Below are 26,274 nucleotides of genomic sequence, written 5' to 3'. Positions count from 1 at the left end.
ACCAAGAAAAACACATAAAAACCAATGGCTGACCCAACCTCCCCTTTTCTTCTTAGCGAACTTCGTTGAAGAACTGATAACAAGAAAGCTTAATCTGTAGCCCTACTTAAAAGGGGCTCGTTTAGCCCCTTTAAATTAATACACCATAATATAAGCAGATGTTTACTATTTTTAAATGCTTTCAAGCTGAATTTGCGTTTGTTTTTGCACTAGTGCCAATTACTAGTTGATGCTTTTGTTTGAGACAGCTGCAAGTTGCGAAGCACCCTCGGAATTATATGCAAGTAGTGATAATTCAGTTGGGAGTGATATCTTCAGAGGGTAGTCTGGATGAGATAGACCTACCTGAGGTAGACTTTATCGATGGAAGAGATGTGGCAGTAAATGGGGACGTAAGAGAGATTTGTAGGTGGTGATGTACATTAGAAACCTGTAGATAGCACAGCGGGCACTGTGGGAGGGTTCGGCTGGGAGTCAGATGGAGCTGAAAGTAATGAGTGCCTTGGGAGAGCTCTACAGTGGCAACAGAGACGAAAGCTTGATATACCATGCTAGGGACACCTGTGGATGGTGATGTGAGGGGTCCCACAAGTACTCCTCACTGATTTACTGTTGTAACTCTCCTCCTTACCCCCCCCCCCCCCACAGGGTGCAACAAAGGCCCCCACAGTTTAGAAAGGGGGGGCACCAGACTTACCCATACTGGAGGGGGACCCCTCAGCCCCATCTAATGTGGGTGTGAGGAGCCCCTTCAGTATATCTTGCAGGGGGGCCCCTACGTTTTGTTACACCACTGATGTGACACCATGCAGGCAATGCAATATAAGGCCTGCCATCTCTGAAAAGAAAAATTCCTTTCTGAGAGGCGATGGAGGGGCCTGGGGGATGCAGTATTGAACCCTTTAGTTCAGGGTGTTTCCAGGTCATATTGTCCTACACCTTGCTATATTGGCTCTTCTCTGGGTGACCATGTGAAGGAAGCTAATGTAATTTGGCATGCATACCAATGGTTGAGTTCCCAGGTCTGCAGCACTGTGCCCCTCGAACGCCTGCAGCCAAAACCAATAAAAAGAAGAAAGTGACGAAATCCTCACCATAAAAAATATTTATACAGATTTTCAAAAATCAAGTAACCCTACCTCCTCTCGCAATTTTTACTTGTGTGTACTGAGGCTAACTCAAGGTTCAACTCGCCACTGGTACTTGCTTGTAGCTAAATAACCTAAACTCGGTTCTGTCATAAAGGTGACGCCTAGAAAACTGCGAGATAGTACAAAGGGTGATTTAAAATGGCAGGAGTCCGCCGGAAGAGTGTAAGCGGTGCTGCTTGTCCTGAAGAGACGACGAGACCGTATCCGCAAAGCCCATAGATAAACCAGGTATATTCGGATGAATCGATAAAAACATACCTGCAATGAAATAGGATTTCGCCTATGCAATGGACAATTCCGGATTGCCCGCAGCGCATTTAAGATATGAACATAATGTCACAAGTCGCAGGCTGGCCTGCTTTGATTGTTCGTGCAATGTTTTCCTCCCCAAGGGGGCTCTAAATGAAACCACAGCACAGGGCCCAAGGCCGGAGCGTGGCGCGTGGCACGTGTGCAATCACCGTAGCAACGTCACCTTGACACCGAATACAAATGAGAAAAGTGGGCAGCCTGAGAGAGGCGGGTTTTTTATTTCACAAAAATGAAAAGCATCCAACGTCAAGGAACAGGTTTCTGTGTTTGAAGAACGGAGGTGAACGCGTCCCAGGGTGTACTGCCCTGATCACACGTTCAAGTGCATACACGCTGCTCTAGCGCGGGTGACACATGACAGAGCCATGAGCAGCTGCGTCACGTGTCAGAGGACAAAAAGAAAACCGAGGAAGGGCTGTGGGGAGGAAGGCGGGGCGAAGAGGAAGACAGGGCCGGATTGGGACAGGCTCGCCCTGGCAAAGTGCTCGGCCGGCCCCCCTCCCCCTCTCCGAGAGGAGAGGGGAGGGGGGAGAGGTGAGGGGAGGGGAGGGGGGAGAGGTGCGGCCGCGCTCTGTGACAGGGCCGGTTTTCGGCCGTTTTTGTTACAGGGCCGTTTTTGCAGCATAACGGCCCTGTAACAAAAACGGCCCCAGGGGCCCCAAACCGGCCCCCAACCATGCGGCCCACCGGGGAATTACCCGGTGCCCTCAACGGCCAGTCCGGGCCTGAATACAGGGCAGCGGAGTAACAATGGCCCCCGCAGCGCCCGCGCTGGAGGGTGGAAGAGGAGGGGCGAGCTCAAGGGGCCCCGTAGCACTATGCACGGAAGGCGGGCCCCTGGCATGGGAGTTCCTGACTGGGTCTGTACTATTGGGGGTGGGGGGGAGGGGAAGTCGAGTTTCGTTATGCCACTGCTACAGGGGGCGAAGTGGAGGGAAGGAAAGAACTAAAGAGGGGCGAAGGAGAGAAAAAACAGAGGAAGAGAGGAAGTGAGGGAGGGAGGAAATACCACACGTAAGAGGAGAAACAAGTCCTGGATTAAAGAAGCAGATCTGCCAACTCACCCGGTGCTGCTGCACTGAGTGGGTTTCCAGATCGTCCTCGGAGGCAGGGCACAAGTCCTAAAAGAAGTAGTGGGGGGCCTAACCAATTTAGACAGTGTGCAAGTGACATCATGATGCATGACATCACAGTGTGTGACACTGCAAGTGGCATCACAACCTCTGACCTCACAGGAAGTGGCATCACAAGAAGTGACATCAAATCTTAAGACCTCACACATATGTCTAGCAGCTCTATCATAAGTACATTTGAGCACAATAAAATATTTAACAAACAAGATTTTGTTTGGAGTTGCGCTAAAAAAGTGATGCAGTCCTGACGCAAAAATGAGCCTCAATTTATACATTTTTTTTAACTCTGCCACAAAGAAATTGGCAACGAGGAGAAACTTGGCAGTAAATCTGTTCAGCGTAATTAGTTGCACAGTCTATAGATCTTTGTGGTACCAGTAAATCTCCGAAAGTAATAATGAGGTATTAACACGCCGTGATTCATAGAGGTCTTTGCCACGTAAATGTGTCTTAATACAAAGCACAGACATTTTCCAGCAGTAAGTGAAGATGGAAGACATCATACCCATCTGCAAACCCCTCCCTACACCTAGTACCAGGGAAAGAAGACACAAAGAAGATGAAAAGAAGATGCAGACTTCATGTGCAGGGCCCATCCTTGTAGGGTGTACTTCCAAGACTACCCACCACATGACCACGCACTAGACCTTTCACAAAGAAGGTCAATAGCTGGCTAGGCATGTAACCAAGTATGCAAACATTACTATCATAGTATAGCTCAGCATAGTTCAACAAAGAAAGTGGGCGAGCAGGGAGAATTGCCCAGACTTACGTGTTGTGAAGCACACACCATCCACAATGGGGGTCTCCTGAGCCAAGGCAGGAGCTGCATGTTGTATACTGTCCACAGGACTCCACGGGTACTTTCGCCAACTATGAAAAAGAAAAGGGGAGATCTTTCATTATCCTCCGTGGTCAAATGACACATGCTTGTGGAATCAAAGTATTCACAGATTCCTTGCACAAACTAAGGGACAAAGCTTTTAGCTTCATTACCAACTTCCACAAGCAACTTGTGTCCCCCACATGCATTGCTTATGATTTCAAATAAAACGTCACTCTTGACATAAATGACATAATTGATGACATCACAGATGACATTTCAACCCTCCCCCATGGGTGCCAAACCCCCAACTGTGCACTGGCTTGGGCCATCTGCAGCAGGGGGTTGGCAGCAGGCCCTACACCCAACCCACTGCAGGCGGCCAAATCCCACTGCACATGGCCTACTGCCTGCACAATGGCTGTTTGCTGCAGGGCTTATGGCCAGACCCATGTACCCCTGACTCCTGTAATTGCGACTGCAACATTTCGCTCAGAGTTGGGGCTAGCCAATTAGATTACTTGTCACTGTAGTACTAGCACTAGTACAGCAGTACCAAAATGGCTGATGGGAGAAAAAACTCCCTTGGCCAATCAGAATACCATATTTATTTAATTTTTTAGCTGCACTGAACTTCCACTGGAATCCTGCAGGACCAACAGTCCAGATATACCTAGTGTTTTCTGAGCTTTAATCCCGTCATGCCCACCCTATTCCCCTCTTTAAATGCTAATATATCTAAAGCAGCTTAACGGATTACACCTGTTCACAAAAAGGATTCTTGATGAGTAAAGTACTAACTTTTTGCAAAACGTAGTGTAAATCTATTCAACCATTTTTCTGTACTGGACAGCAACGTTTCCAGAGGGAATTAACACTGGAAAGATTACTTTGGGACTCCTCACCCTTCTTTCTTTGCAGCTGCTTGGCCGATCACTGCAAAACTTTCCATGTAAGAGCAGAGGTGGCTGAGCTGCTTTTTAGGACAAACTCATGGCGATTCTTCAAATGGTGTCAAAGCTATTAGTGAAACAAAAACATGCTCTTGCTATGGACACTATGACCTGACTACCTAACTATAACTCCAATGTGGTGACTGCCATTTTACTATATATATATATATATATATATATATATATATATATATATATATATATATATATATATATATATATATATATATATATATATATATATCAAGTCTTGCCAAACTTATCCGATAAGAAGAAGGCGCTGACACCATGAATCTGAATCCAAACTCGATTTATTCACTCAATGTCTGCTTAGACGCGTTTCGGCGTTGCCGCCTTGTTCACTCATGGCGATTCTTCAAATGGTGTCAAAGCTATTAGTGAATCAAAAACATGCTCTTGCTATGGACACTTTGACCTGACTACCTAACTATAACTCCAATGTGGTGACTGCCATTTTACTATATATATATATATATATATATATATATATATATATATATATATATATATATATATATATGCATATATATATATGTGTGTGTGTGTGTGTGCGCGCGCACAAATACACACACACTTATTACTATCTAAGCTGTGATGTAGAACATTGTGATGTATAATCTACTTTGATGTAATTACATGGAATGTAATGACAGACATTCGGCCAACATTATTATTGTGAATAATATATTGATTGCGTAGGCAATTCATTCTGTTGAGTTGTAGTTCAATAATCCACAGAAGATCATTCTAGATGGCACTCGGTCCAGTAAACTTTCTTCCTGGCTGTTGAGCCATAGGAGATCTCAAAAGGGGTGCCGCCCTTTGGCAACTGGAATTCAAGGCATACCGGCTGAAATCTCTGCCCTGGGCAGATGGGTCCATGTTATGAGCCCTTACTCGAAAGGGCTTCTTTCTGCCGTCCTCTCAAAGACTGGATAGAGTCCCTGGGACACACTAATACACCTCTTAACCTTAGGAGGGGGGGTCAGTACCACTCCTTACACCTCCAACACTTAGAGCATAGAAATCTAACTCTGAGCAATTAATGTCTTCAAATTTCTAGCTCAGTAACACCGGCTAGCAGAGGCAGGGTTGTGATGGAGTGAGGCCTGATTTGCATGGGGACTTGTTAGTGCAAATCAGGCTCTGCCCATCCACCATTGATGATGGGCAGGCTCTGGCTGTTAAAGATACCCTGATGGCAGGAACCTCCAAAGGGCACTGCCCCTGCAATGAGGCATGATGGAAAACTGCATCCCTTACAAAAAATCAACAAAGCCGACAATACAAAGTCGACACTGCCAAGAACTTTGTGGTTTCTTTTATAACTGAGCCTTAGTAATCCCATACTATAAGGAAGCACTATAAGAGAGTGTTACTGTGTGAGTTTAATTATCCTAACTACAATCTAGATATACTCATCCAATGCTATGTGGCAGTGTTGCCCCAGGTTTGATAATGAGAAAGCAACACCCGGCTAACATTGACATTATATGGAATATTTCCACAGTGGGGAAGTGATAATATTCCCATTCCTTATTCATCAAAATGTGTGATTGCTATTAAATACTTTGAGCAGTCCCAAGATACCAATGCCCAAGCCACTTGACGCTGATTTGTTATGACGATACAAGATACATTCAATAAGAGACTCTGCAAACACAGACAGCGGCATGTAGGTGCTCCCCTGTTCTCCTCCCTCCGCTGTCCCCACTCTCCAGCCTCCCCCTCCTTGCTGCTATTCATTGATTGGATTTCCAGGGCCCATCAGCCCATGGAAGCTACAAGGGGTCCTGTGCGTAGCAGGGGAACTATCCTCCATGCTCACGTCTTGCTTCATCTCAGCAAAATGTAATCTATGGTGAACATTCCACCCCTACTCCAATCGATGAAAACAACAACTTCTATCTTTCCTGCTTTGTCAGCATTGGCTCCCCCCGGAGAGCGTTCTCTTCCATGATTGCTTTCTATTACGCTTCCCTTCAGCCACCGAGAAGACTCTAACTTGCAGCTCAGATGTCCTCGCTCCCTGTCCCCCCCAACCCTTCTGCGAACCGAATGCAGTCCTCATTATTAAAAAAAAAAAAGAGGTACACTTGGCTGAAGCATGTCCACCAAGCAACCCAAGTGATTTTACTTTGATGGACCATGAAGCCACGAGTCTGAGCCACATGGGAACAGACATCTTCCCAATAATTTAGATGACCTAAAAGCCTCTGACCTCAGACACGGCATAAGGGAATCCTTCTCTGTCATTAGAAATAGAAGTGCACTGCCAGTGTAGCCTTCCATTCTATTTCAATGAAGGACAACAATCAGAGACAGATGGATAGGGACATCCCAAATCTGTGGCACAGATTAATCTATTAACATGCAGATTTCCTAATTTCATGCAGATTTTGGCCACATTTAAATTTTCCAACACATTCTGGATAATTTAGAAATGTTCTCATTTATTGCAATAGCAGCTCAGCTAAGTTACAGGCCGAGTTGGGCAATGGACACAACCTCTGTGTGCTTTTGCTGGGCTGCCTTTAAGGGTGGGTGTAACTCCTGTAATTCCGTGTAGTATAATCATGCAGAATTATTTAAGGATTCCTTAAAATTACTCTTGACTTATGGAAGAAGAGCAATTATATGTGTAAAACTTTTTCATAGAACAAAAATGTCCCCTTGCGTTCAAAATGGATGCAAGGGTTAATTTTGTGCTAGGAAATAGTTCTAAATACAACAGAACATTAATAGCAAGCAGAAGCTCACGCTTACTAAAGATGCCCTTGGGGTAGGATTTTCCCCTCAACTTACTACTGGCATTTAGCGCTATTTTCTCGGAGCAAAATGCACCATCACGTCCAAAATGGACACAAGGATGCATTGTGTGCACTAAGAAACAGTGCAAAATTCAATAGAACACAAAAAGCTAAATATGCTCTCATTGTAGGTTGTTTTTCACCAAATCAATTACGCAAACAGGAGTATTTGCGTAATTAGCAGTAATCTCACATTAAAGAGTAATGGCATTATAGCACAGGGAAACAGTCAGTGCCAGCAACATTGCTATCCTATGCCAATTATGGCCACTGTCGTGACACTTCATGGCAGCATTCATTACTTCTTCCTTTCTGATGCGTTTGAACCGTTCTCTTTGTCGGAGAATTTATGAACAAATAGAGCTTGTTCCCCTGTGCCAGCCTTCAGTGCAACGAATAATGGGGCAATTTATCGCTAGTTTTATGCTTGTTTCAAACGTGTTATATGTTGTGCGTGTTCATTACACAGTACAATACATACTTATTTGACTTTTGGTTTAAGCTTTTGGATTGTACACACTTTTGTGATGTGGGCTTGTGGGCTTCTCTGCTTCAGGTTGTTTCTTCTTTCTTACAGAGAACAAAGACAGACAATAGAAGTTCTACCTGAACCTCACATAGTGCAAGAGCAGTCTGCCCTACTCACTCACTACTTTCATATTTTACTACACTAATACACCACTGATCCTTTATGGGTTTCCGGAGAAGCGTGCGACTCATCAAAAATAAATAAAAGCACGTTAACACCCCATCAGGTGTAACAAGCGCTATATAAATGCAAACCTTTTTCCCTCTTCTATCCTTCCGCTATCCTTCTGAATCCAAATAATTGACTAACCTCTCCACCACTTAAATCACTTTCATATTTCACTATACTAATGATGAAATTATATTTCTATAGCTGGTTTCTACCCTGAGGCCTCGTAGGGCTTGTGGACCGGACAGCTAGAGGCACATCAATTTTGGGGCATAGTGCTAAACAGGTGAGTTTTAAGAAGCTTACGAAGGCCTGTATGTTTGGTTTGCCAAGCTGAGTGGGGGGAGAGAATTGAACACTAATCCTTTATGGGTTCCGGAGTAGCGTGCTACTCGCCGAAAAAGCACTTCAGCGCCTCGTCAGGGGTAGTAAGCGCTATATAAATGCAATTACAATACAATACTGTGCGCGGAAAGGTGGCCAACTGGATGCACGCCACCAGGAATACCCTGCTCCAATCCGTGGGATCCGGTTTACAGTATGTACAGAGTGCCTTAGTTAAAGAGTGGCAGACAGCCTCCCTATATACATCTGTTACTAGAAAACGTACATTATAGACTAAGAGACAGTTCTTAATCAGAAAAAAATTGAAATAAGAGGGAAATGAAGGGCATAGAACGGCCATTTAAATGTACATCCAGCGGAGGAGTTCCCTGGTACCCAGGAAGGCAGGGTCATCTATCGCGGATTGAGATACCCCCATCTTGTGTTTTTCAGGTTTGTGAATTTCCCTGGTTTCTCATAAGAGCCTTTTTCTCAAGGAGAAATGTGGATCTTCCGGAAGTGAGTGGGTCATTTGATCTCGTCATCTTCCCAGAATGCTTCCCGTCGACTTCAAGACTAATTTGCGGCCACTCAAGTATTGATCTGCCTATTTGTTTGTAACCAGTTCACACCGAGGTCGAACTGAAGAAAATGGCCTCTTCTCTTGTTTACGCCGAATGGCGGAACCAGTGGCGGGAGTTACAGATTGTGGTGGCTTATAGCAATTGAGTACTGACAGCAAGGGCTTAGTAGCTACTCAAATCTCTCTTTAAACAGGAAGAGAAATAGTATATCGGAAAAGCGCCCTAAAAAGTATTGATATTATTGGCATTTTAGAAGGTGGAGTGGAGCCCCAGACTGCGGTCAAGCTGAAGGTGGAGATAATGGTATCTGGGAAATTAAAGGCAAGTCTGACGGGATTGATTTTAGCTAAGCACTGAAATCCTGCATGTTCACCACAAAATTAAAATTTGAAATCTATCTGGGATTATCTAGGACTTGTAGTTATTTAAAGACCTGTGAGTCACTTAAAGAGCAGACTTCCAGGGAAAACCCGGAATCGGATAATGGTTAAAGGAGTCCATTTGAGAATGATGTAAAAATAAATTAGACCTTTGCTAACTAATTTCCCCTAATCGAAAGTGTGTGCTCTCACTCATTCTACTGGAGGTTCAGAGGTCACAGATCTGTGGGCTAATGCTGAAGGAAGACCCTAGAGAATGAGTTACCTCCCATAATGCTGTCTGAATGCGTAGATTGCATAAACAGCCCAAAGGGAAATCTTATTCCAGAGTCTGCCTTTGCAATGAGATTAGAAAGGCCAGAGGCAGCAGACTGCAGGAACCTCTGCAGACACCCAGCTCGGCTGGTGCATCTGTTGGTCTGGTGTGACCGAGACAAACACTGTATTTGCTTAATTCATTTAAATAAAGTCTAAATACTATCTAAACCATAATCTGGACATTCATAATTCTGAAAAAAAATGTTTACTGTAAAAAATGGAACAAAAAACCCTACGTTTTCATGCGGCATTGTGCTTCAGGGACAAGTCGATCAGAGTGAAAAACACTGCAAATGTTAAAACAATAAAAAAGAAAAAGGGTAGGTATGCCCCATGGCAAAGCACACTGAACACATGTTGGACGACAACACAGAAAGGGAAAGGACAACAGACGAAAATGGAGAAACTCCCTGCCCACGAAAGTGAAGAGAAGCTTCCTCCCTAGTCCCAAAAAAACTTTCAAATATTTTGTATTCTTTTCATATTTGCAAAGTGCTAACATTCATACGAAGTAATACGGCTAGGGCTATGGTTTAGATGTCTTGATATTAACACTATGGTTTAGATGTCTTGATATTTACACTTTTCTTTCTATCGCATGACATGAAGCTGCCATATGAGGCAACTGAGGAGAAGCGTGAGGTGCTACTGGTTTAGAGAAATATAGTGCTTAAAAGCATTAGATATTGTTTGTTTTTTTAAAAGTTTTTGAAAACCTTTATTGTGCACAAAAACAGTACAAATTCGGGCCTACAACCGTCCGGCCGGCCACGAACTCTCATGAAGCACTAGTGCATGCAATACGGTGACAAGGTAATGCAGCTTAGCAGTAGGTGCAATGCGAAATACAGATCAGGAAACGCCGCAGTACCTAGGCGCAGGAGCAATGCAGGTTAATTTTAAACTTTTTTACGCGGCTATTGAGATCAGGTCATAGTACTCCGTACATAAGCTATTAAAAGATAAAGAACGAGGTCCATGTAGGTGGGACTTGACGAGTAACAGCAGTATCAAACAATTCGAAGCACAACATGCAAGTCGCGACCAGAGGAGGGTCACAAATTAGTCATATCACCAGAAAACTGTCTCAACAACCCCTAAACATTTGCGCCGCCACCCATCCCCCAATACGCCTAACACGGACCAAAGAAGAAGGAAAAATCATAAAAGAACAAAGAAAGGCACCATAGAAAAAAACCTCGAACCAAAAGGTAACCCCCCACCCTACACACATGCAGAGGCTATGGCCTGCCCCCCCCCCTAGCAGAGTGTCTGTCGCCCCATAAACCCGAAATATAGCAAGAGAAGAGAAAAGAGGAAGAAGAGAAAGCAAAGGGGAAAGTGAAAGTAAAAATAATCCTGTGATATAGGGAGTAGGAACAGTAATCCATCCCTGGACTCCCACAAAAGTGAAACCGGGAGGAGGACCAATCATATATGCATGCGGACTCCGCCGGCCTAATAAGCATTTCCCGCCCCAACAGCAATATCAAGCAAAGCAACAACAGTAGATCAATCAGGGAGAGTCAATGAACAGTCCGTAAAAATCAGGCCTAAGTCAAGGTCCACCTTGCCTCCACCCATCTGCCCGGCTATCAAACCAAAGAAAGTCTCCTAGCCCTGGCCCGTTCTGGGACTCGGCCTCTCACCCCTCCTACGTGGTAGTCCAGTGCGGTCCAGGAAGACGAGAGAAAATGGCCGCCCTGAGGAGGGGGGCGGTGCGTAGACAAGGAAGGAATGGCGTCCGCTCCTAGGAAAGGGTTTCCCCTCGGTATCAGTCCCCTCTGGCGTGATCAAGCCACAAAAGTCACAAAGCAGAGCAATCCAAGTTCGCGACAAGAATGCAGATAAAAAAACAGGAGGGCAATCCGCCGGTAGCCAATTCTTCCGCGTCTCAGACAGTTGCACACAGTTGAGCTCGGAGCGAGGGGGAAACTCTGTAGCGACGACAGAGCTATCAAGTGGCAACAATCCGCTACCCTCCACAGCGGTGGCTACTGTAGCATCAACTGTATCCCTTCGAGGCAATGTTGTGGCATTAGGCTGTAACAGCTCCCGTCCGGAGCTTTGTGGGAGACAATTCCCCTGCTCCTGGCTGAAGGCTTGGGCGCAAGCATCGAGCCGTACCCCCAACGCGGTATAGGTGCTCTTCATTACTGATTTCAACTCACCCAGGGCTGCCAGCACATCTTCAAGGGTGAAGTCAGGTTGTAGTGTCCCCGTTCTCGCACGCCCATGGGGAGAGCGCGCTCCGGCCCCCTCAGAATCGATGTGCTCGCTGTGTCGTGGGGAGGCTGCATAGATTTCCACACCGTGGCGAGCCACCGGCATCGCCATCTTGTCTTCTCCCCAACGAGATGCTGTGGGGGGGGAACGGGGGAATTCGCGGGGCGCGATATTGCAGCAGGAGCAGTCCCCGGGCTAGCGACAGTCCGCCCGATCTGGGGTAGAGCCTGTGGGTCAGTAGCCAAGTGGTGAGGCAAGCAGTGCCCGGCGGGGGTAGCAGTCAGCGGCCAGAGGGACGAGGAGAGCGGAGCAAAAGTATGGCGGCCGGGAACAAAGGACTCGCTGGGCAGACACCTCTTCCCCCCGTCACCACACTGCCCGGAGCGTGCATAGCGTACACAAGTGGCAGGTAGCGCTAAGGCCGCGCTCCTGCAAGGAAGCGCCGTCCAGTCGCGCCACCCCCGCAGCGGATCGGCTGTGCAGTGGACGTGGGGTCCTGGCGCACTGCGGAGCAAGCTGGTTCCCGGGCCGGGGCAAATCGGTCCGTAGCCTTCGAATCCGGGCGAGTGGAGAGGTCGGCGGAACACCGGTGGCAGCAGCTCCGTTACCCGCACCTTTTAGGACAGAAACTGGTGAGCGGAGCAATCAGGATTGTGGTGCGGGATTCCGGGGCCGGCGGAGCCGAAGGCTGCGCGTCCGATCAGTTCGCCATCTTGGCTCCTCCCCCCCCATTAGATATTGTTGAATGAAGCACTGCATAAAAGGCATACTCTGTGGCACCAGAAACCAGAAGCACAATCTAAATGGCTATTTAAGAAGAATGTTATGGTAAATGTCATAGAAAATTAGTCAATGTCAGTATTCAGTGCCCTGTAGCCAACTCCATAGAGCACATCACACGCAGTTATGTTCTGATTACTAAAAAGCCAAGGATACTAAGGGCCTGAATACGAGTTTTGGAGTTAAGGGAGCAGTTGGCATGCCACCCGCACTCTCCTGCAATGCCAAATTTCACCGCTGCCCGCCCACCAGATTACAAGTATTTTGGCGTTCTGCTGAGCTGCATGGTGGTCCAACTGCGGTGTATTTTAAAGGGTCATAATGAGCCTTAAACTTCACCGCTGTGGGACCGTCAGTGCATGTTCCTGCATGGGACGGAATGCACCATGTTGTGCATTCCTTCCCCTTTAGGAACTGGTTTTGCACAACTGCGGGGGGGGGGCGGAACATGTGCCTCCTTGAATGCACCCACGTGCACAGAGGCAAGAGGGTGGGGGCTCTCTTTCCTATTCACCAATAGTTTCATGGAAGAAGACCCTTCATGAGACCGCTGGTGGTGAGTGCAGTCATAATATGCTTGGAGGTGCCTCAGGGCACCACCAAGCATATTGCAACTCTCAGTCCTCTGATCCCTGGTGATTGGGGCAGTGCAATGGTGGTCCAACCACCCTAGTTGTAATAGCCCATTGACCACCATACTCATAATCAGGTCCCACGTCATTTCACTTTCACTGCTAATATGTCCAAATACTTTCGACTTTGCGACTACAAAGGAGAATGTTTCCCTTTTCTTTGACCCCCCCATAAAATTACCAAAATTGCAGAAAGTCAGGAGGGATGTTCAGTGTATTTGCTACAAGAGACAAAACATGTGAGAGAATGGCGGACCTGTGCGGGTAGCAGTAGAATGAAAATACAAGTGACTTTCAGACATGGCACTGAGATCTGAACAAGAGTAGCACATCATGGAGCAGATTTGTTCTAATGGGCCTGGCGATCATATCTAGGTTATCGAACTAAAAAAAGTATGATCTTTGGCAAAATAGTGAACGCAAAAGCCAAAAATGTCATCTTCCACTGGTTATTGAATGAGACCTAAAAAAATCAGGTGTCTCTGTTCACCATGAAAAGAGCTACCTATGTTCTGATTGTTTTGTTTTGCCCCAAAAATCTACTTACTCACATGTGCATGGCTGCAATGTTCTACAAGTTATATGTTTCTTGGTATGGTGCTTTATAATGGCCAGTACTTATGGGATGAGGGAGCTACTGCGTCATCAATATCCCTCTTGGGAATGGGATGGCTAGCTGAAGGTTATAAATGTTTCTCTAGGTACCATAGGCCCGAAAGAAGTGGCTTAGTCCAGCCAACAAACAGGGCATGCTTGGATGGATCGAAATGACTGATTGACTGATTTTCAATTTGGGTGCGTGCGTCCACACACTTCGAAGGAGATGCGCTTTGTACAGAGGTATGGTCATGTCAGGAAATTGGGTAATTCTCTGGTACAGTTACATTGTTTAGTGCACCTTAATTAAGGATGACTTCCTTCCATAGCCTCAGATAATCCCTGTCGCTGACCCACTTCAGGAAAGATCTAAAGACCTGGCTCTTCAACGGAACCCCAGCGCTCAGACGGATCAGCAGCCCTCCTTCCCTCCCAGCGCCTTGAGACCCTCACTGGTGAGTAGCCACGCGTTGAAAAACCTGATTGATTGATTGACTAACTTTGCTTTACTATATAATGAAAATAATGTGGACGATGTATGTGCCCCTGTGAAGGGTCAGAGGGAGGAAAAAGTCATAACTGCAAAACACCTCCTGGCAACATCTATGGTGGGTTCAGAAATAGGCGTCAAAGTTTGAGGTAACTACTGTGCACTGTGATGACCTAAAAGAGCTGAACAGGACTTAGAGCCCTAATCTTCCTAATCTTTGTCTGGTCTACTAATGGGAGAAGAATTGCAGAAGAAAAATCAGGGGACAAAAATAAGACAACAGAAACCACAAGGACGAAAAAGAACTCTATAAGTATTATTTAATTAGGTAATAATAACACGTATTGTCAGTGCTTTCAGACTTCATTAGACTCGTACTCTGTAGGAGTTCAATTATTAATTTACTCTGATGTCGAGCCAGTGGGTGTGGTTCGAAATGAGCTCTCATTATTTGTAAGTTAACCAGTCCAGTTGTCATCAATTTTCCTCAATCAAAATTTCAAGTACGGATAAAACCAGCCAAGGTATGAGGTCACATGTGCTAAGGTCAGCACAGATCTCTTTTTTTTAGCAGTACACAACCTAGTCCGTGGCCGTGGCCCATACCTTTGCACTGCCTTGCAGGAATGATCACTCGAGGATGTAGGATTGTGCGGACGGCTGCAGTGAGTACGATGGATGAATGCAACAGCAATGAAGTGCATTCTGTACTTTGACGTAGATGAGCTCAGGTCCCAAAGCAATGGATAGCTATATAGCCGGTTCTTTACACAACAGTGACAGGGGGGTAGCTACCATTGGTACAGCTGGTGCATTGGGGCCCAGAGCCCTGAGAGATCCATTGGGCCCTAATAATTGCTGTATTTTAATACCGCAACAACAGTGAAATATCCCATTTTCTAGCTTGCACTAGGGCCCATGGCATACTATGCTACTCAGAGATATTTATGAATTCACATAAAATAGACCTCATCAGAACACACAACTATACACAGCAACGTAAGATGGCAGCCGTCCACTCCAGGGACAAGAAGCCAGCCCAGTCTCTTCCACGCTAGTGGCCTCCCGCCTCACCCCAAGACCGGGCCCAGATTATGCTGCAGTGATTTGTCACCCCATTACACACTTGCTGCAGTACTTTCACTCTGCCGGGGGGGGGGGGCACTGGCAAGCATGTCAGAACGGCTGCCAGTGATCGCTGCATTTATGACACCCATGAGACAGACACGCTACTGAGGCGTCTCCGTCAGCAGGTTTAAGGCGGACACCTCGCCTCGCGACGTGTCTCGGCCTCTGGCCTCTTGTGGAAGGCGCAAGGCACTGGTCGCGGGTCGGACTTGTCAGCAGGGAGCACCACGTGCTCTCGGCTGACTCCGTGGTCCGGACGGCCAACTCTGGTGAGTTGCCGAATTGGCAGCTTCTGCCGTCTTACAATGGGGTGAATCTCAGAGATCAGTTCCCAAGATATAGACTGCCCCTGGCCTGGACACCGACCCAGTGATAACCATTTACACCGTTCACGTCCAGCACAGCGAGCAACTACAACATATAACAAGCTTTGGCAAAGTCAATATGTCTCACCTTTGGTTCGATTGACTTTGTCAGTTGTATTTAGCCCTGCTTTGCAGCATCCCTGAAACTGTGCAGTAGGGCAAAAAAAAAAAAAAAAGACTACAGTTACAAAACAAATGCGCTATGATCCAGCATTTGCACCATTTCGTTGGTGCACACACTGCATATATGGGTGCCTACAAAACAACAGAATAATTTTTTTATTTACTAATTTAGATGGATAAATGAAAAAAGTAGTGCAAAAGCAAATTTTTTGAAGTGCAGGTAGGCGGCCACACAGAAGGCCAGAGTGGGGGGAAGCGGCAAGAGTGGGGGGAAGCAGCAAGAGTGGGGGGAAGCAACACAAGGGGCAGGGTTGGGGAAACTACACAGAGGGCGCAGGTGGGGGGAAGGAACACCGGGGAGTCGGGGGCAGCTACACAGAGGGCCAGAGTGGGAGGAAGAGGCAAGGGTGGGGGAACTTCACTGAGGGCCCGAGTGGGCAAAGGTTGGGGAAAGGTTGGGGAAGCTACACAGAGGGAGCAGGGGGGGAAGCTACAAAGAGGGCACAGGTGGGGGGGAAGGAACTCCGGGTGGTGGGGGGCAGCCACACAGAGGGCCAGAGTGGGAGGAAGAGGCAAGGGTGGGGAAAGTTCACTGAGGGCCCGAGTGGGGGGAAGTAAGAAGGGGGGCACGGGTTGGGGGAAGCTACACAGAGGGAGTTGGTGGGGGGGCAAGAAGGGGGGCAAGGGTTGGGGGAAGCTACACAGAGGCCAGAGTGGGGGGAAGCAAGAAGGGAGCAAGGGTTGGGGGAAGATACACAGAGGGAGCAGGTGGGGGGGGGCAAGAAGGGGGGCAAGGGATGGGGGAAGCTACACAGATGGACAGAGTGGGGGAAGCAAGAAGGGGGGGCAAGGGTGGGGGAAGCTACACAGAGGGCCAGAGTGGGGGGAAGCAAGATGGGGGGCAAGGGTTGGGGGAAGCTACACAGAGGGTGCAGGTGGGGGGAAGCAACAAGGGGGCAAGGGTGGGGGAAGTTACACATAGGGCCAGAGGTGGGGGGAAGCAAGAAGGAGGGCGAGGGGGGGGGAGGCTACACAGAGGGTGCATGTGAGGGAAGCAACAAGAGGGGCAAGGGTGGGGGAATCTATACAGAGGATGCAGATGAGGGGAAGCAACAAGGAGGCAGAGGTCGGGGAAGCTACACAGAGGGTGCAGGTGGGGAAAGCAAAACCAGGGGGCAGATGCAACATAGCTGGTTTGGAAGGGAAGCAACCGGCAAGAGAGAAGGAGGTTGAAGGTGAGAGAAGCAAACCAAGGGTGTGGTTGCAGAGAAGAAGAAATGGGTGAGAAAGTAGGACATGAGTGGGGGAGACTGCACAGAGGGGGAAGAGAAGCAACAGACGAGAGAGAAGAGGGACATTGGTGGGGAAGAAACATGGAGTGCGGGTGGGGAGAATAAGAAACAGGCCAGAGAGTAGTGGTTAGCGAGTGGGGGAAAACACGCTGATCAGAAAGCAATGGCAGAAGTACATAAGGGTGAGTGCAATATGGTGGGAGTGGGAAGAAGCCACATGAGCAACAGGCAGCACCATGGAGTGCAGGGGGAGAGAAATAGAGGAGGAAGATAGCTGGAAAATATATGTACTGTCATGGAGTGCTTAATCCAAAAGATGAAAGTAGTACTTGAAAAGCAAGCAGTGGACCCATAGAAACCAGCCAATCAAAAGAGAGGGTAACGAGGCTATGCTGCATGTGATGGGAAAACTCAAGATTGACAAGCTGGGACACAAATGAGATTGACATGAAAGCCAATTGTACGCAATGGGAAGGCTCCAAGTCCCTGTAGGATCTTGTTAAGTCCACACTTTGTCTCACAACAGATAGCACATGCCTAGTAGGCTTCATCTAAAAAGAGCCTTGCGTCATCTTGAACAAATTACACAGAAATAGATTTCATAAATATATTTGTATGTGTCTGGCAAGCCATATCTTTGCTAAACAGTTTCTCCTTCCTCATAACAGCTCTTCACACCATGGAATAATCAATATCCTACAATGGGCAAATTTCTTCTGTAGCTATTACAAGAAATTCAAACAAAGGAAATGTTATCTTTCTTGCCTCCTCACAGTGCCTAATTTGAGCCAGTAGTTGCAGGTAGAATACACCAGCACTCATTTCTGGGGACTGGCACTTACTTTCCCTCATCAGAATTTGAACCGCTCTGGTTCTGGCTCTCTGAGAGAGAAAAAAGATAAAATGAGGAAAGGAGGAAGAAGACAAAGACAGAAAAGCAGTGGTAAATGAACTGTACAGGTATGAAAAGGAACCTGCAAGAATATAATAACGGGACAGAGAATAGTGGGGAGTGGTAGAAAGAGGCATGAGGTAGAATAAAGACTATTTGCGCTACTAAGAAAAACGTTGGGCAACAGCACTTCGTTTTATGAATTAAGCACTTTATCCACAGTTTAATTAAGCACTTCCTTCATCCAGTATAACCCAACACCAGTGAATACCAACCATCATCAGTATATATCAGTCAAAACTTGTCACACCAATGAATATTAAATGACACCAACAAACATCAGCATTAGGCAGCACTCATCAGCATCAAATTACATTCACAAACTGCAAACAATAGCAATTGGCAACAGCCAACATTAAACTACAACCTAAACTATCTCACACCGGGCAGTTCCAGGTGATACTAGCCATTACTAGTGCATTGCAGCCAGGGATCATCAACTAGCCCCAGGTAAAACCTACCAGCATAGCTTAATGCAAGGTCAACATCAGTTGATACCAAGAAATACATGGTCAACACCAGCAAATACTAGTCAATACCACTCAAAACTAACCAGCCAACACCATCAATCTCTCAATGAGAATGTTCAAAAATAGATCAGGGATAATATTCAACCTAAAGCAACAACAACCATCCTAAACCAACAGTAACTTAAATCAGTATATACCATTTGATATCATCGATATATATGGACCCATCCTGAAATCAAAATCACAACACTGAGAGACACCAAAATAAATTCATGAAAACTAGCTAACACTACCTGACTGCCACCAAATCAACTAACAATCAACCATAATAGCGACCAACCACTACCAGAAAAGGAAAGTATACTACTTCAAATACAGCCAACAACAGCACCACAAAAAAATGACCTAGTGGCTACCTGGCACCACTTGATATCGAATAACAGCCCGATTCACCTCAAACCCACATCAGTCTAAATCAAACACATTCTAACACCAATTAACATCAACCAACCCCTTAAACACCCATCAACATACACCAGAAATCCCCAAATCCTAGCAAATGCATAACCACCTCATACTTTGCTAGGAAGTCTACATTCTCTAACCCGAGATTTCCGAATACTCCAATGTAGGTAAAACTTCTGTACAGTATTTAATGAGATTTAATTGCATTAGAAAAGGCCTTGTGAATGTTAGACTAGTGTTTTCATCTCTAAAGTCATATAACGGAGTCTGTAAGTCAATATGCAGCGCTTTCTCACATAAGTTGGCTTGCACCGCACGGTGGTAATGCATGGATGAAAGTTTATTTAGTTTAACATACCTTTAGTAAATCTCTGGTCCCTCTTGTTTCTCTCTGGGTGTCGCTCTCTGCCTTCCTCTATTTCAGCCCTTCATACTGCATTTCTTGTCTGTATTTGGGTCTCTTCGCAGAGCTCTCTCCTCTATCTCTCTGTGTGTCCCTCTCCCTCCCTCCCCGCCGTCTCTCCCTTTCTCTCTAACCCTGTGTAACAGAACAGCACATCTATTAACTGGGGAAAACCTGCGACATCAGCTGCAATGCTGTTGAAAACTCCTCCTGAAAGCTGGTGCGCCTCAGGTCCTGGGGGACTCATCGAGACGCTGCAGATCTGTACTCCTGCAAGTGACAGTCCTGATGGAACATTTTGGGCGTTTATGGGCTTTTTCGACTTTTTTAGTCATCTTTTAAGAAAAGAAGAAGAAAAAAACACGAATCTGCTGCCAAGAGAGCTGAAGCTGCCACCCACAGGACTATTCCCTGGTCTCAGAAGATGCTCAGCGCTTGTGCGGCAGAGGCCTGGCGCAGACAGAGGCCTCTGTGGTTAGAGTGACTGCTGAGCCAGGCCAGGCAGGTCTCTCTTCTCTGGGATAATGCAACCTCAAGTGCATTCACAGGCCTCTCATTAATTCTATAACAATTTAAGAAAAATTGCACCATTTTTGAAGGTTAGGAAACAAAACCTGGTGAGCAGCACTGTTGAGAAACCCTACTGACCATTAAAGCAAAACAGTAGTATCAGCACTTTCCAAGTGTAGTGCCTGCTCAGCCCCAACAGTAGTGTCCACTTATCACCGGAAGTAGAATTGACTAGGCCAAAAAAGTAATGCGGGCTAGCACTAGCAGTGTGGTCGCTTCACCCCCAGCAATGATGTCAGCTCTACTACGGTAATAGTGTACGCTCATCTATGGGTCAGCTGAGTACCAGCAGAAGAGGAATCTTGGCCCCTGAAGTCATGTCATCTCGGTCTCACTAGCAGTGCAAGCTCCTTCCCAGCAGCAGTGTCAGTGCCATCAGTGGAGTCAACTACGCCTCAGCAGTTGTGTCCCCTCTGGCCTGGGAGTAGTGTCAGTGCAGGAGGAGCACTAGTGTCAGTTCAACCCCAGCATGAGTATCAGCTCAGCCTCTGCAGTAGTGCTAGCTCAGGAACAGCAGTAGTATTTGATCAGTTCCAGCGATGGAGTCAGATTCATCTACGTAGTTGTGTCAGCTCAGATCTAATTGTAGAGTCAACGCATATCCAGCAACAGCGTCAGCTGAGCCCCAGGGGTAATCAGCTCAAACCCACAATAGTGTCAGCTCAGACCAGGCAGTAATGCTATCCCAGTTTTCGTAGTTAAGTCAGCTAGGCCTCTGTTAGACCAGCTTCAGCAGTAAAACCAGTTCAACCCCACAAGTGCATAGCTATTAATTTTATTTAAGTTGTTTTGGGGTTTTTTGCTCAAACCTTTAAAGTTTTCAATAGGCACAAACAGATCTAGACCGCGTGTAATTATATAAAGATTATCCAAGATGGACATATCGCTGCTACAGTGTCCGCGGTATGTCAGTGAACTATATTTCGCAGTGCCTAAATTGGGATCATCTTACACAGAATAAAAAATGTTAAAAAAAACAATCAGTCCACACACCCAAAATACAACATATCGCCACCAAAGGGGCAGGGAAGGAAGGAGAATCAGTCAAGGGGGCAGAATAATTCTCACCAGTAAAAACTGGATAGAAACTGAAGCAGACACCAGAGGAGAGGGACTCCATGTTGGCCGGAATGGGATAACCTGGTGTGCATTTAATCTGTCCAAGGACCTCCTTCCAGAATGATGTCAATCATTGCGCAGGACCACCAGATGTGCAGAAGTCCCCTGTGGCCTGATTTTGGCAACAACATAGAGAAGAGGATGAGAGGTACATTTTGTTTAATCTGACGGGCATCAGATGCCATATATACTTGGCTTTATAGTAAGCTTGGGAGGAGTTCATGGAGTTCCTATGCGAAGTGCAAAAAAACCTCTGTAGCGCTACGCAGAGCTCTGCAAGTGGCGGAGTGCGTTAGATAAATGCTGTTCGCTGTGATTTTCAATGCCAGGTGCTTGTCCACACTGTGCAATCATCGCGAACGGAACCAATAACTGCGCAAGCGGGTGCTGCTTCCTTTCTGCCGCTCAAGTAGATTTTTTACTCGAGCTGCAGTTTTCTCAACGCGATCAGACGGTTTCTCAACACGAGCAGTCGCGAGCATACGCGACCACTCAAGAAATCTGGCAGCCTTCGTTGAGAAATCTCACCAGGAGGTTGATTTTCCACGGTTGCCAACTTGATGTTGACGGTCGCGAACAAGGAAAAATCTTGCTGGGAGGTAAATTTTCCTCGCTCGCACTCGCCAACATGGCACTGACTAACGCAAGTGAGGAAAAAACTCTGCAAACTCCGTGAGCGGAGTTCACTGCCCAGACTTACTTTAAAGGCAGTTTCTCGGTCAGAAATGTATTTAAACATTTTGGGAGTGACCCTTCAAAGGTCCTCCCAGTGTATGTCTAATATGGGAAGCCCTGGGTCGACTGCCCAACGTGTTTGGTAGGGATGTATGGTGAGTCGCCTACATTCTTGGATACAAGGCCTGTAGTGCCCTCAAACGAGCTGATCAAATTTTCAAATGGTGTGAGAGGTCTTTTGGCTGCGAGGGTGTTAGGTGGTGTAGGGCCCTATATCGGAGCTGGAAGTACTGGAGATGCGAGGACTCAGAGAACCATTTTTGAGGGTTACGAATAGTGCCAGTATTCCACCAAGGAAACTTCAAGGTGCCCTGACAAGGGCAACATTAATTGCCTTCATGAACATGAATCCAGAGGTGTGTGAAATGGCAGAAAGTCAGTGGCAGGACACAGGTATTGTGGGACGTTGGCCCAGAGGCAGAAGGCAATCACTGAGGGAGGGCTATGACAAGTCTGGACCCACAGAAGGAACCTGTAATGATGAGAAACAGACGCAAGTTCACAAACTGGGGGGTAAGATGGCCAAATATTCATGTGTCAGCAAGGCTGTAAATAGATTTGTAGAGGAGCAGGTGAAGGGGTTGTAAGGGAACTTGAGCTTGGTGGGGTGTGGTCCTAAGGGGACCATTCAAGCAGCATTTTTTCAGATGCCAGACAAGCTGGAGTTTGAGTACTCTTGACTTAGGCAATCATGCATAAGGGCCATTGGAGTAGTCTATCCCTTCCCTGACTCTACAGATGATGAATTTTTTGTGGAAACGTATAGATAGAAGCAGTCTCCTTAAGCGCTTACACTAGCAGTGCTCAGCATCAGTGGTAATCACAGTTGGCCCACACATGATATCAGTTCAAGGTCTAGGGTAGGGTCCGCTCATCACCAGCATGAAAGTATGTAGTGTTATTTGGGCTCCAGTGTACCAGTATATTTGAAGAACCTCATTTTCTAATTACATGGTTCCCTCCTCCTTTTCGAGTATAAAACCACAGCTGGTTTCCTTCCACTGACCAGTAGAGAAAACACAGTGTGAGGAAAAACATACAGGCTGTGTCCTACCCGCGTTGCAAACCATATATAGTATCCTGCCTGACCCAGTTGTTGTACAGCCCGCTAAATCAAAATACCTCTTATGTTTTGCTGTCCATCAAAACATTACAAACATCAGCATTCTGCTCTGCAGCCAGAGTCTTCATGTCTAGCCAACTAAGCTACCCGAGGCCCTTCCGCATATTTCACAACCAAACTAATATCCTGGCCCTTGGTTCAACTTTATAAAGTGGTGGACACCCTGATCCCAGAGCAAACATACAGATACACTGCCCCCTAACCAGAATATCTCTTGCATCCCAACGCACTCCCCCAGTTCAAAAAAATCCAAGGTCCTTTCAAGAATTTCTCTGGCATTTTAAACAGAGCTCTATCACATTTTCTGCTTTTTCAGGCTTTAATTCTAGTACTAGTGATATTCTTGTAGTCAAGGGTTTTTCTCTTTAACTTAACTTATTGCATATGCTACATATAATTGTTTTTAAAATGTCAAAATATTGGCGATGTTTTCAAGATTCATGAAATCTGGAGAAAAACGCAAACTTAGGAAAACACGTTTCATTAGGAGTATGAATGCCGGAGAGAAAACTTCAAACAAACATTAACAGAATGGATGACAGTTCACCAAAATGCTTGGGATAGCGGAAGTGACACCACATATTTTGACCCAAATTATATCACAGAAAGTGATGTCATATGATTTTTGACACCTGTCACCCTCCCCTCAGCTGTTTGTGAACTGTAACTTTTCTATGATGTTTCACATCTTTCTCCCTGTTGCTGAGTCTTGTTCACCCCCTGTCTATCTTAACTGTGTCTTTCTCACTGATCTCCTTATAGTACATGATTTCCCTCTCACCTAACTTTCTCGCCCGTTCTGTCTCTTTTTCCACTCTATTTTACCTTTCTCCCACCCCTCCTACTCCCTTCTCAACTGTCTATGTCACAGAATTATTGGTGTCTCTTTCATCCCTCTTTATCTCCCACCATTCTCTCTGTTGTGTTTTTTTACTTTCATTATTTTCCCTTATTTCGACTCAAAGCCTTTTACCTTTACCTACTCTCTCTCTCTCCTTCTCCACCTGTTTTTCTTACTCCGTCCACAAGCTCAGGGGCAGTGGGAGGAGGCACAGGGACAATTCACACCACTTTCAACAATAAATTATTCTTTTCTAAGTTAGCTACAGTACTCTGAGGTCAGGGGGTCGCAGTGACAGTCCTGTGGGCCCAGGAGGCAAGCCAGGGGTCGCAGTTGCGACCCCTGGTGAGCCCTAAATGATGTCCATGATTAACAAGGCAATTTTCGTGCACAAAAAATGAAACTATTTTATTCTGCAGAATTTTTTTGCAGTAAGCAAATTTGAGCAAATTTTGACAAAAATAACAACTTTACGTTTAAAGCTTTGCACATCCCTCGTCAATGCTAAAGGTTACTCTGTGATGTGGGAGAAATAAAGGATTGGCAGGAGCTTGAGCTCCGTGTTTCAACTTTCATGTCTTTTATTCTGCTTTAGATGTTAATTGTCATTTTTACATTAACTGCTATCTGTTCCTTGTTATGTTTGAATGGATTATACCAGGCAGCATTAACTATCACAAAAATATGCCATACTTCAGATAACATCACACATTCTGGAACAGACTGCAAAGGAGGGGGATTGTAGGGTATCCCTACATTAAAAGCAGAGGAGGCGTGTTAATTATAGAAGGCCTCAAAGCCCCTCATGCCATTCGGACTCCTCGACCCAATAAGTAAATTGTGAGAATGAGAAACTGGGCACAAGAAGTGCCTCAAAGGGTGATCCACTTTCTTGCATTGGGAAGTCACGCTTAGAAATACATATTGAAAGCCACAGCGCCAAGATTTACTAAATTCTTTTCAGAAACTCCCCATTTCCTGAGGGTGTCATTTTCTGGGATCTTTTCATTAATTTGTGAACCTTTATCCAAACCTTGCTGCATGAGGCGTGTGCTCTTTTCATAAACTCTTTAAGGTAAGCATGGCACTGCATTTTTCATGGATAAATGTAATTATCTGTGCTCTACTTTTAAGTGTGGTATGAAGATATATATGAAACAATGAAGCCTGCATTCGCTGTATAGAAGGCCATCTCTAATTTTTTTCTCATTACAGCCGAGTTGTGATAGTCTAGTCACCTGTAATAATGAAATAGAAAATCTGCTCCACTGTAACACATTATTACATGTGACTTCTTGCAATCACTGCTGCCAGCAGCCAGGGTGATAGTCAGGCTACAGAGCATAATTACAGCTCCATTTTAAATAAGGAAAAGAGGAACGTCTTCTACGAATGTGTTTTTTTAAAAAAAGAGGATCAGCAGAAGGGACATGTATGACATGTCCATTTGTTTCCCCACACTAAAGGTCAATAAAGGAAAGATAGAATCTCTGCATGTTTCTACACAATCTGAATTCAGGAACTTTTTAACCTAGCTAACAGCTTTATAGTGTGTTTCATTTTGCATTAGACACACTCGAAAGAGCAACACAACAAGGTTTTAGGTGTTTTGTGGGAAGAGTGATGGTGTGATGTTGTATTATAAATAATAAATTACCTCCTTAGTGACAAGCAATATCCTTATAATATGTGGCAGGAGGTACTTATTCCTACATAAAAACAAATGTATTGGTACTAGTGGGGGAATTAGTCAAATGGCTTTCTCAAGATTGTGGCATGCAAAGAGCAGGTTGCAGGCAAATTCTGCTCAACACCACCCTCTCAAAACTCAAGACATGCTTTGTACCCTCCTAAACCTTCTAGCAAAACAAAACATACGATGTGTCTGTGACAATATATATAATGTAGGATTAGCATTAAGTCATTGTTTGGATCAATTGTTAACAAACAAATTTTAATCCAATCATAATTTATTTAGAATCTGTTCTCCTGTCGCCTGCTAACTCTGTCTCCATCTCTCATGTTTTTTTGTGTGTCTCTATCTATATCTTCTATCTTCTCTCCATGTCTCCTTAGTCATGCGTACCACAATACACAGCTCCTTCGAACAACAACCACCTCAGCTATTAAAAGTCTTATTGAGTTGCTAGGCACGACTTCTACTCCAGAAGAGCTCCAAGACAGATAAGAAGAGAAGCCAAAACCTTCTCTTTCAAATGACACTCACGTACAATTACCGCAGCCTCCAAACCCATCAACACATTCGCCAAGTCTCAGCAATGCACCATTGCCTTACACGGCAGCTTGGAGTCAAATCTCTTCTACAGGAGCTGGGGAAATGGCCTTAAGCTGCAGATAGCACAGGGTGCTTATAAGATATAGGTCTCTGCTTCCTAATGGGTTTTTCTCATTCTTTGCTGTAGAAAATCTACTGGAAAGCCGAAGGCATACTGCACA

General features: G+C 45.7%; 1 protein-coding gene across 1 annotated transcript in view; it reads right to left on the bottom strand.

The window, feature by feature from the left end:
* Nucleotides 1-26,274, bottom strand: part of PLXNA4 (plexin A4) — a 1,023,024-nt gene that overhangs the window by 558,987 nt on the left and 437,763 nt on the right. The window contains exon 5 of the mRNA XM_086918924.1: nucleotides 3,369-3,469. Within this exon, the coding sequence (XP_086775050.1) occupies nucleotides 3,369-3,469 (101 nt within the window). The remainder of the gene's footprint in view (nucleotides 1-3,368; nucleotides 3,470-26,274) is intronic.

The sequence above is a fragment of the Lissotriton vulgaris genome, chromosome 1_1 (assembly GCF_964263255.1).
Source record: "Lissotriton vulgaris chromosome 1_1, aLisVul1.2, whole genome shotgun sequence".
NCBI classification, from domain to species: domain Eukaryota; kingdom Metazoa; phylum Chordata; class Amphibia; order Caudata; family Salamandridae; genus Lissotriton; species Lissotriton vulgaris.
The sequence above is the reverse complement of the archived record's forward strand: the minus strand, read 5'-3'. Positions and strand labels throughout refer to the sequence as shown.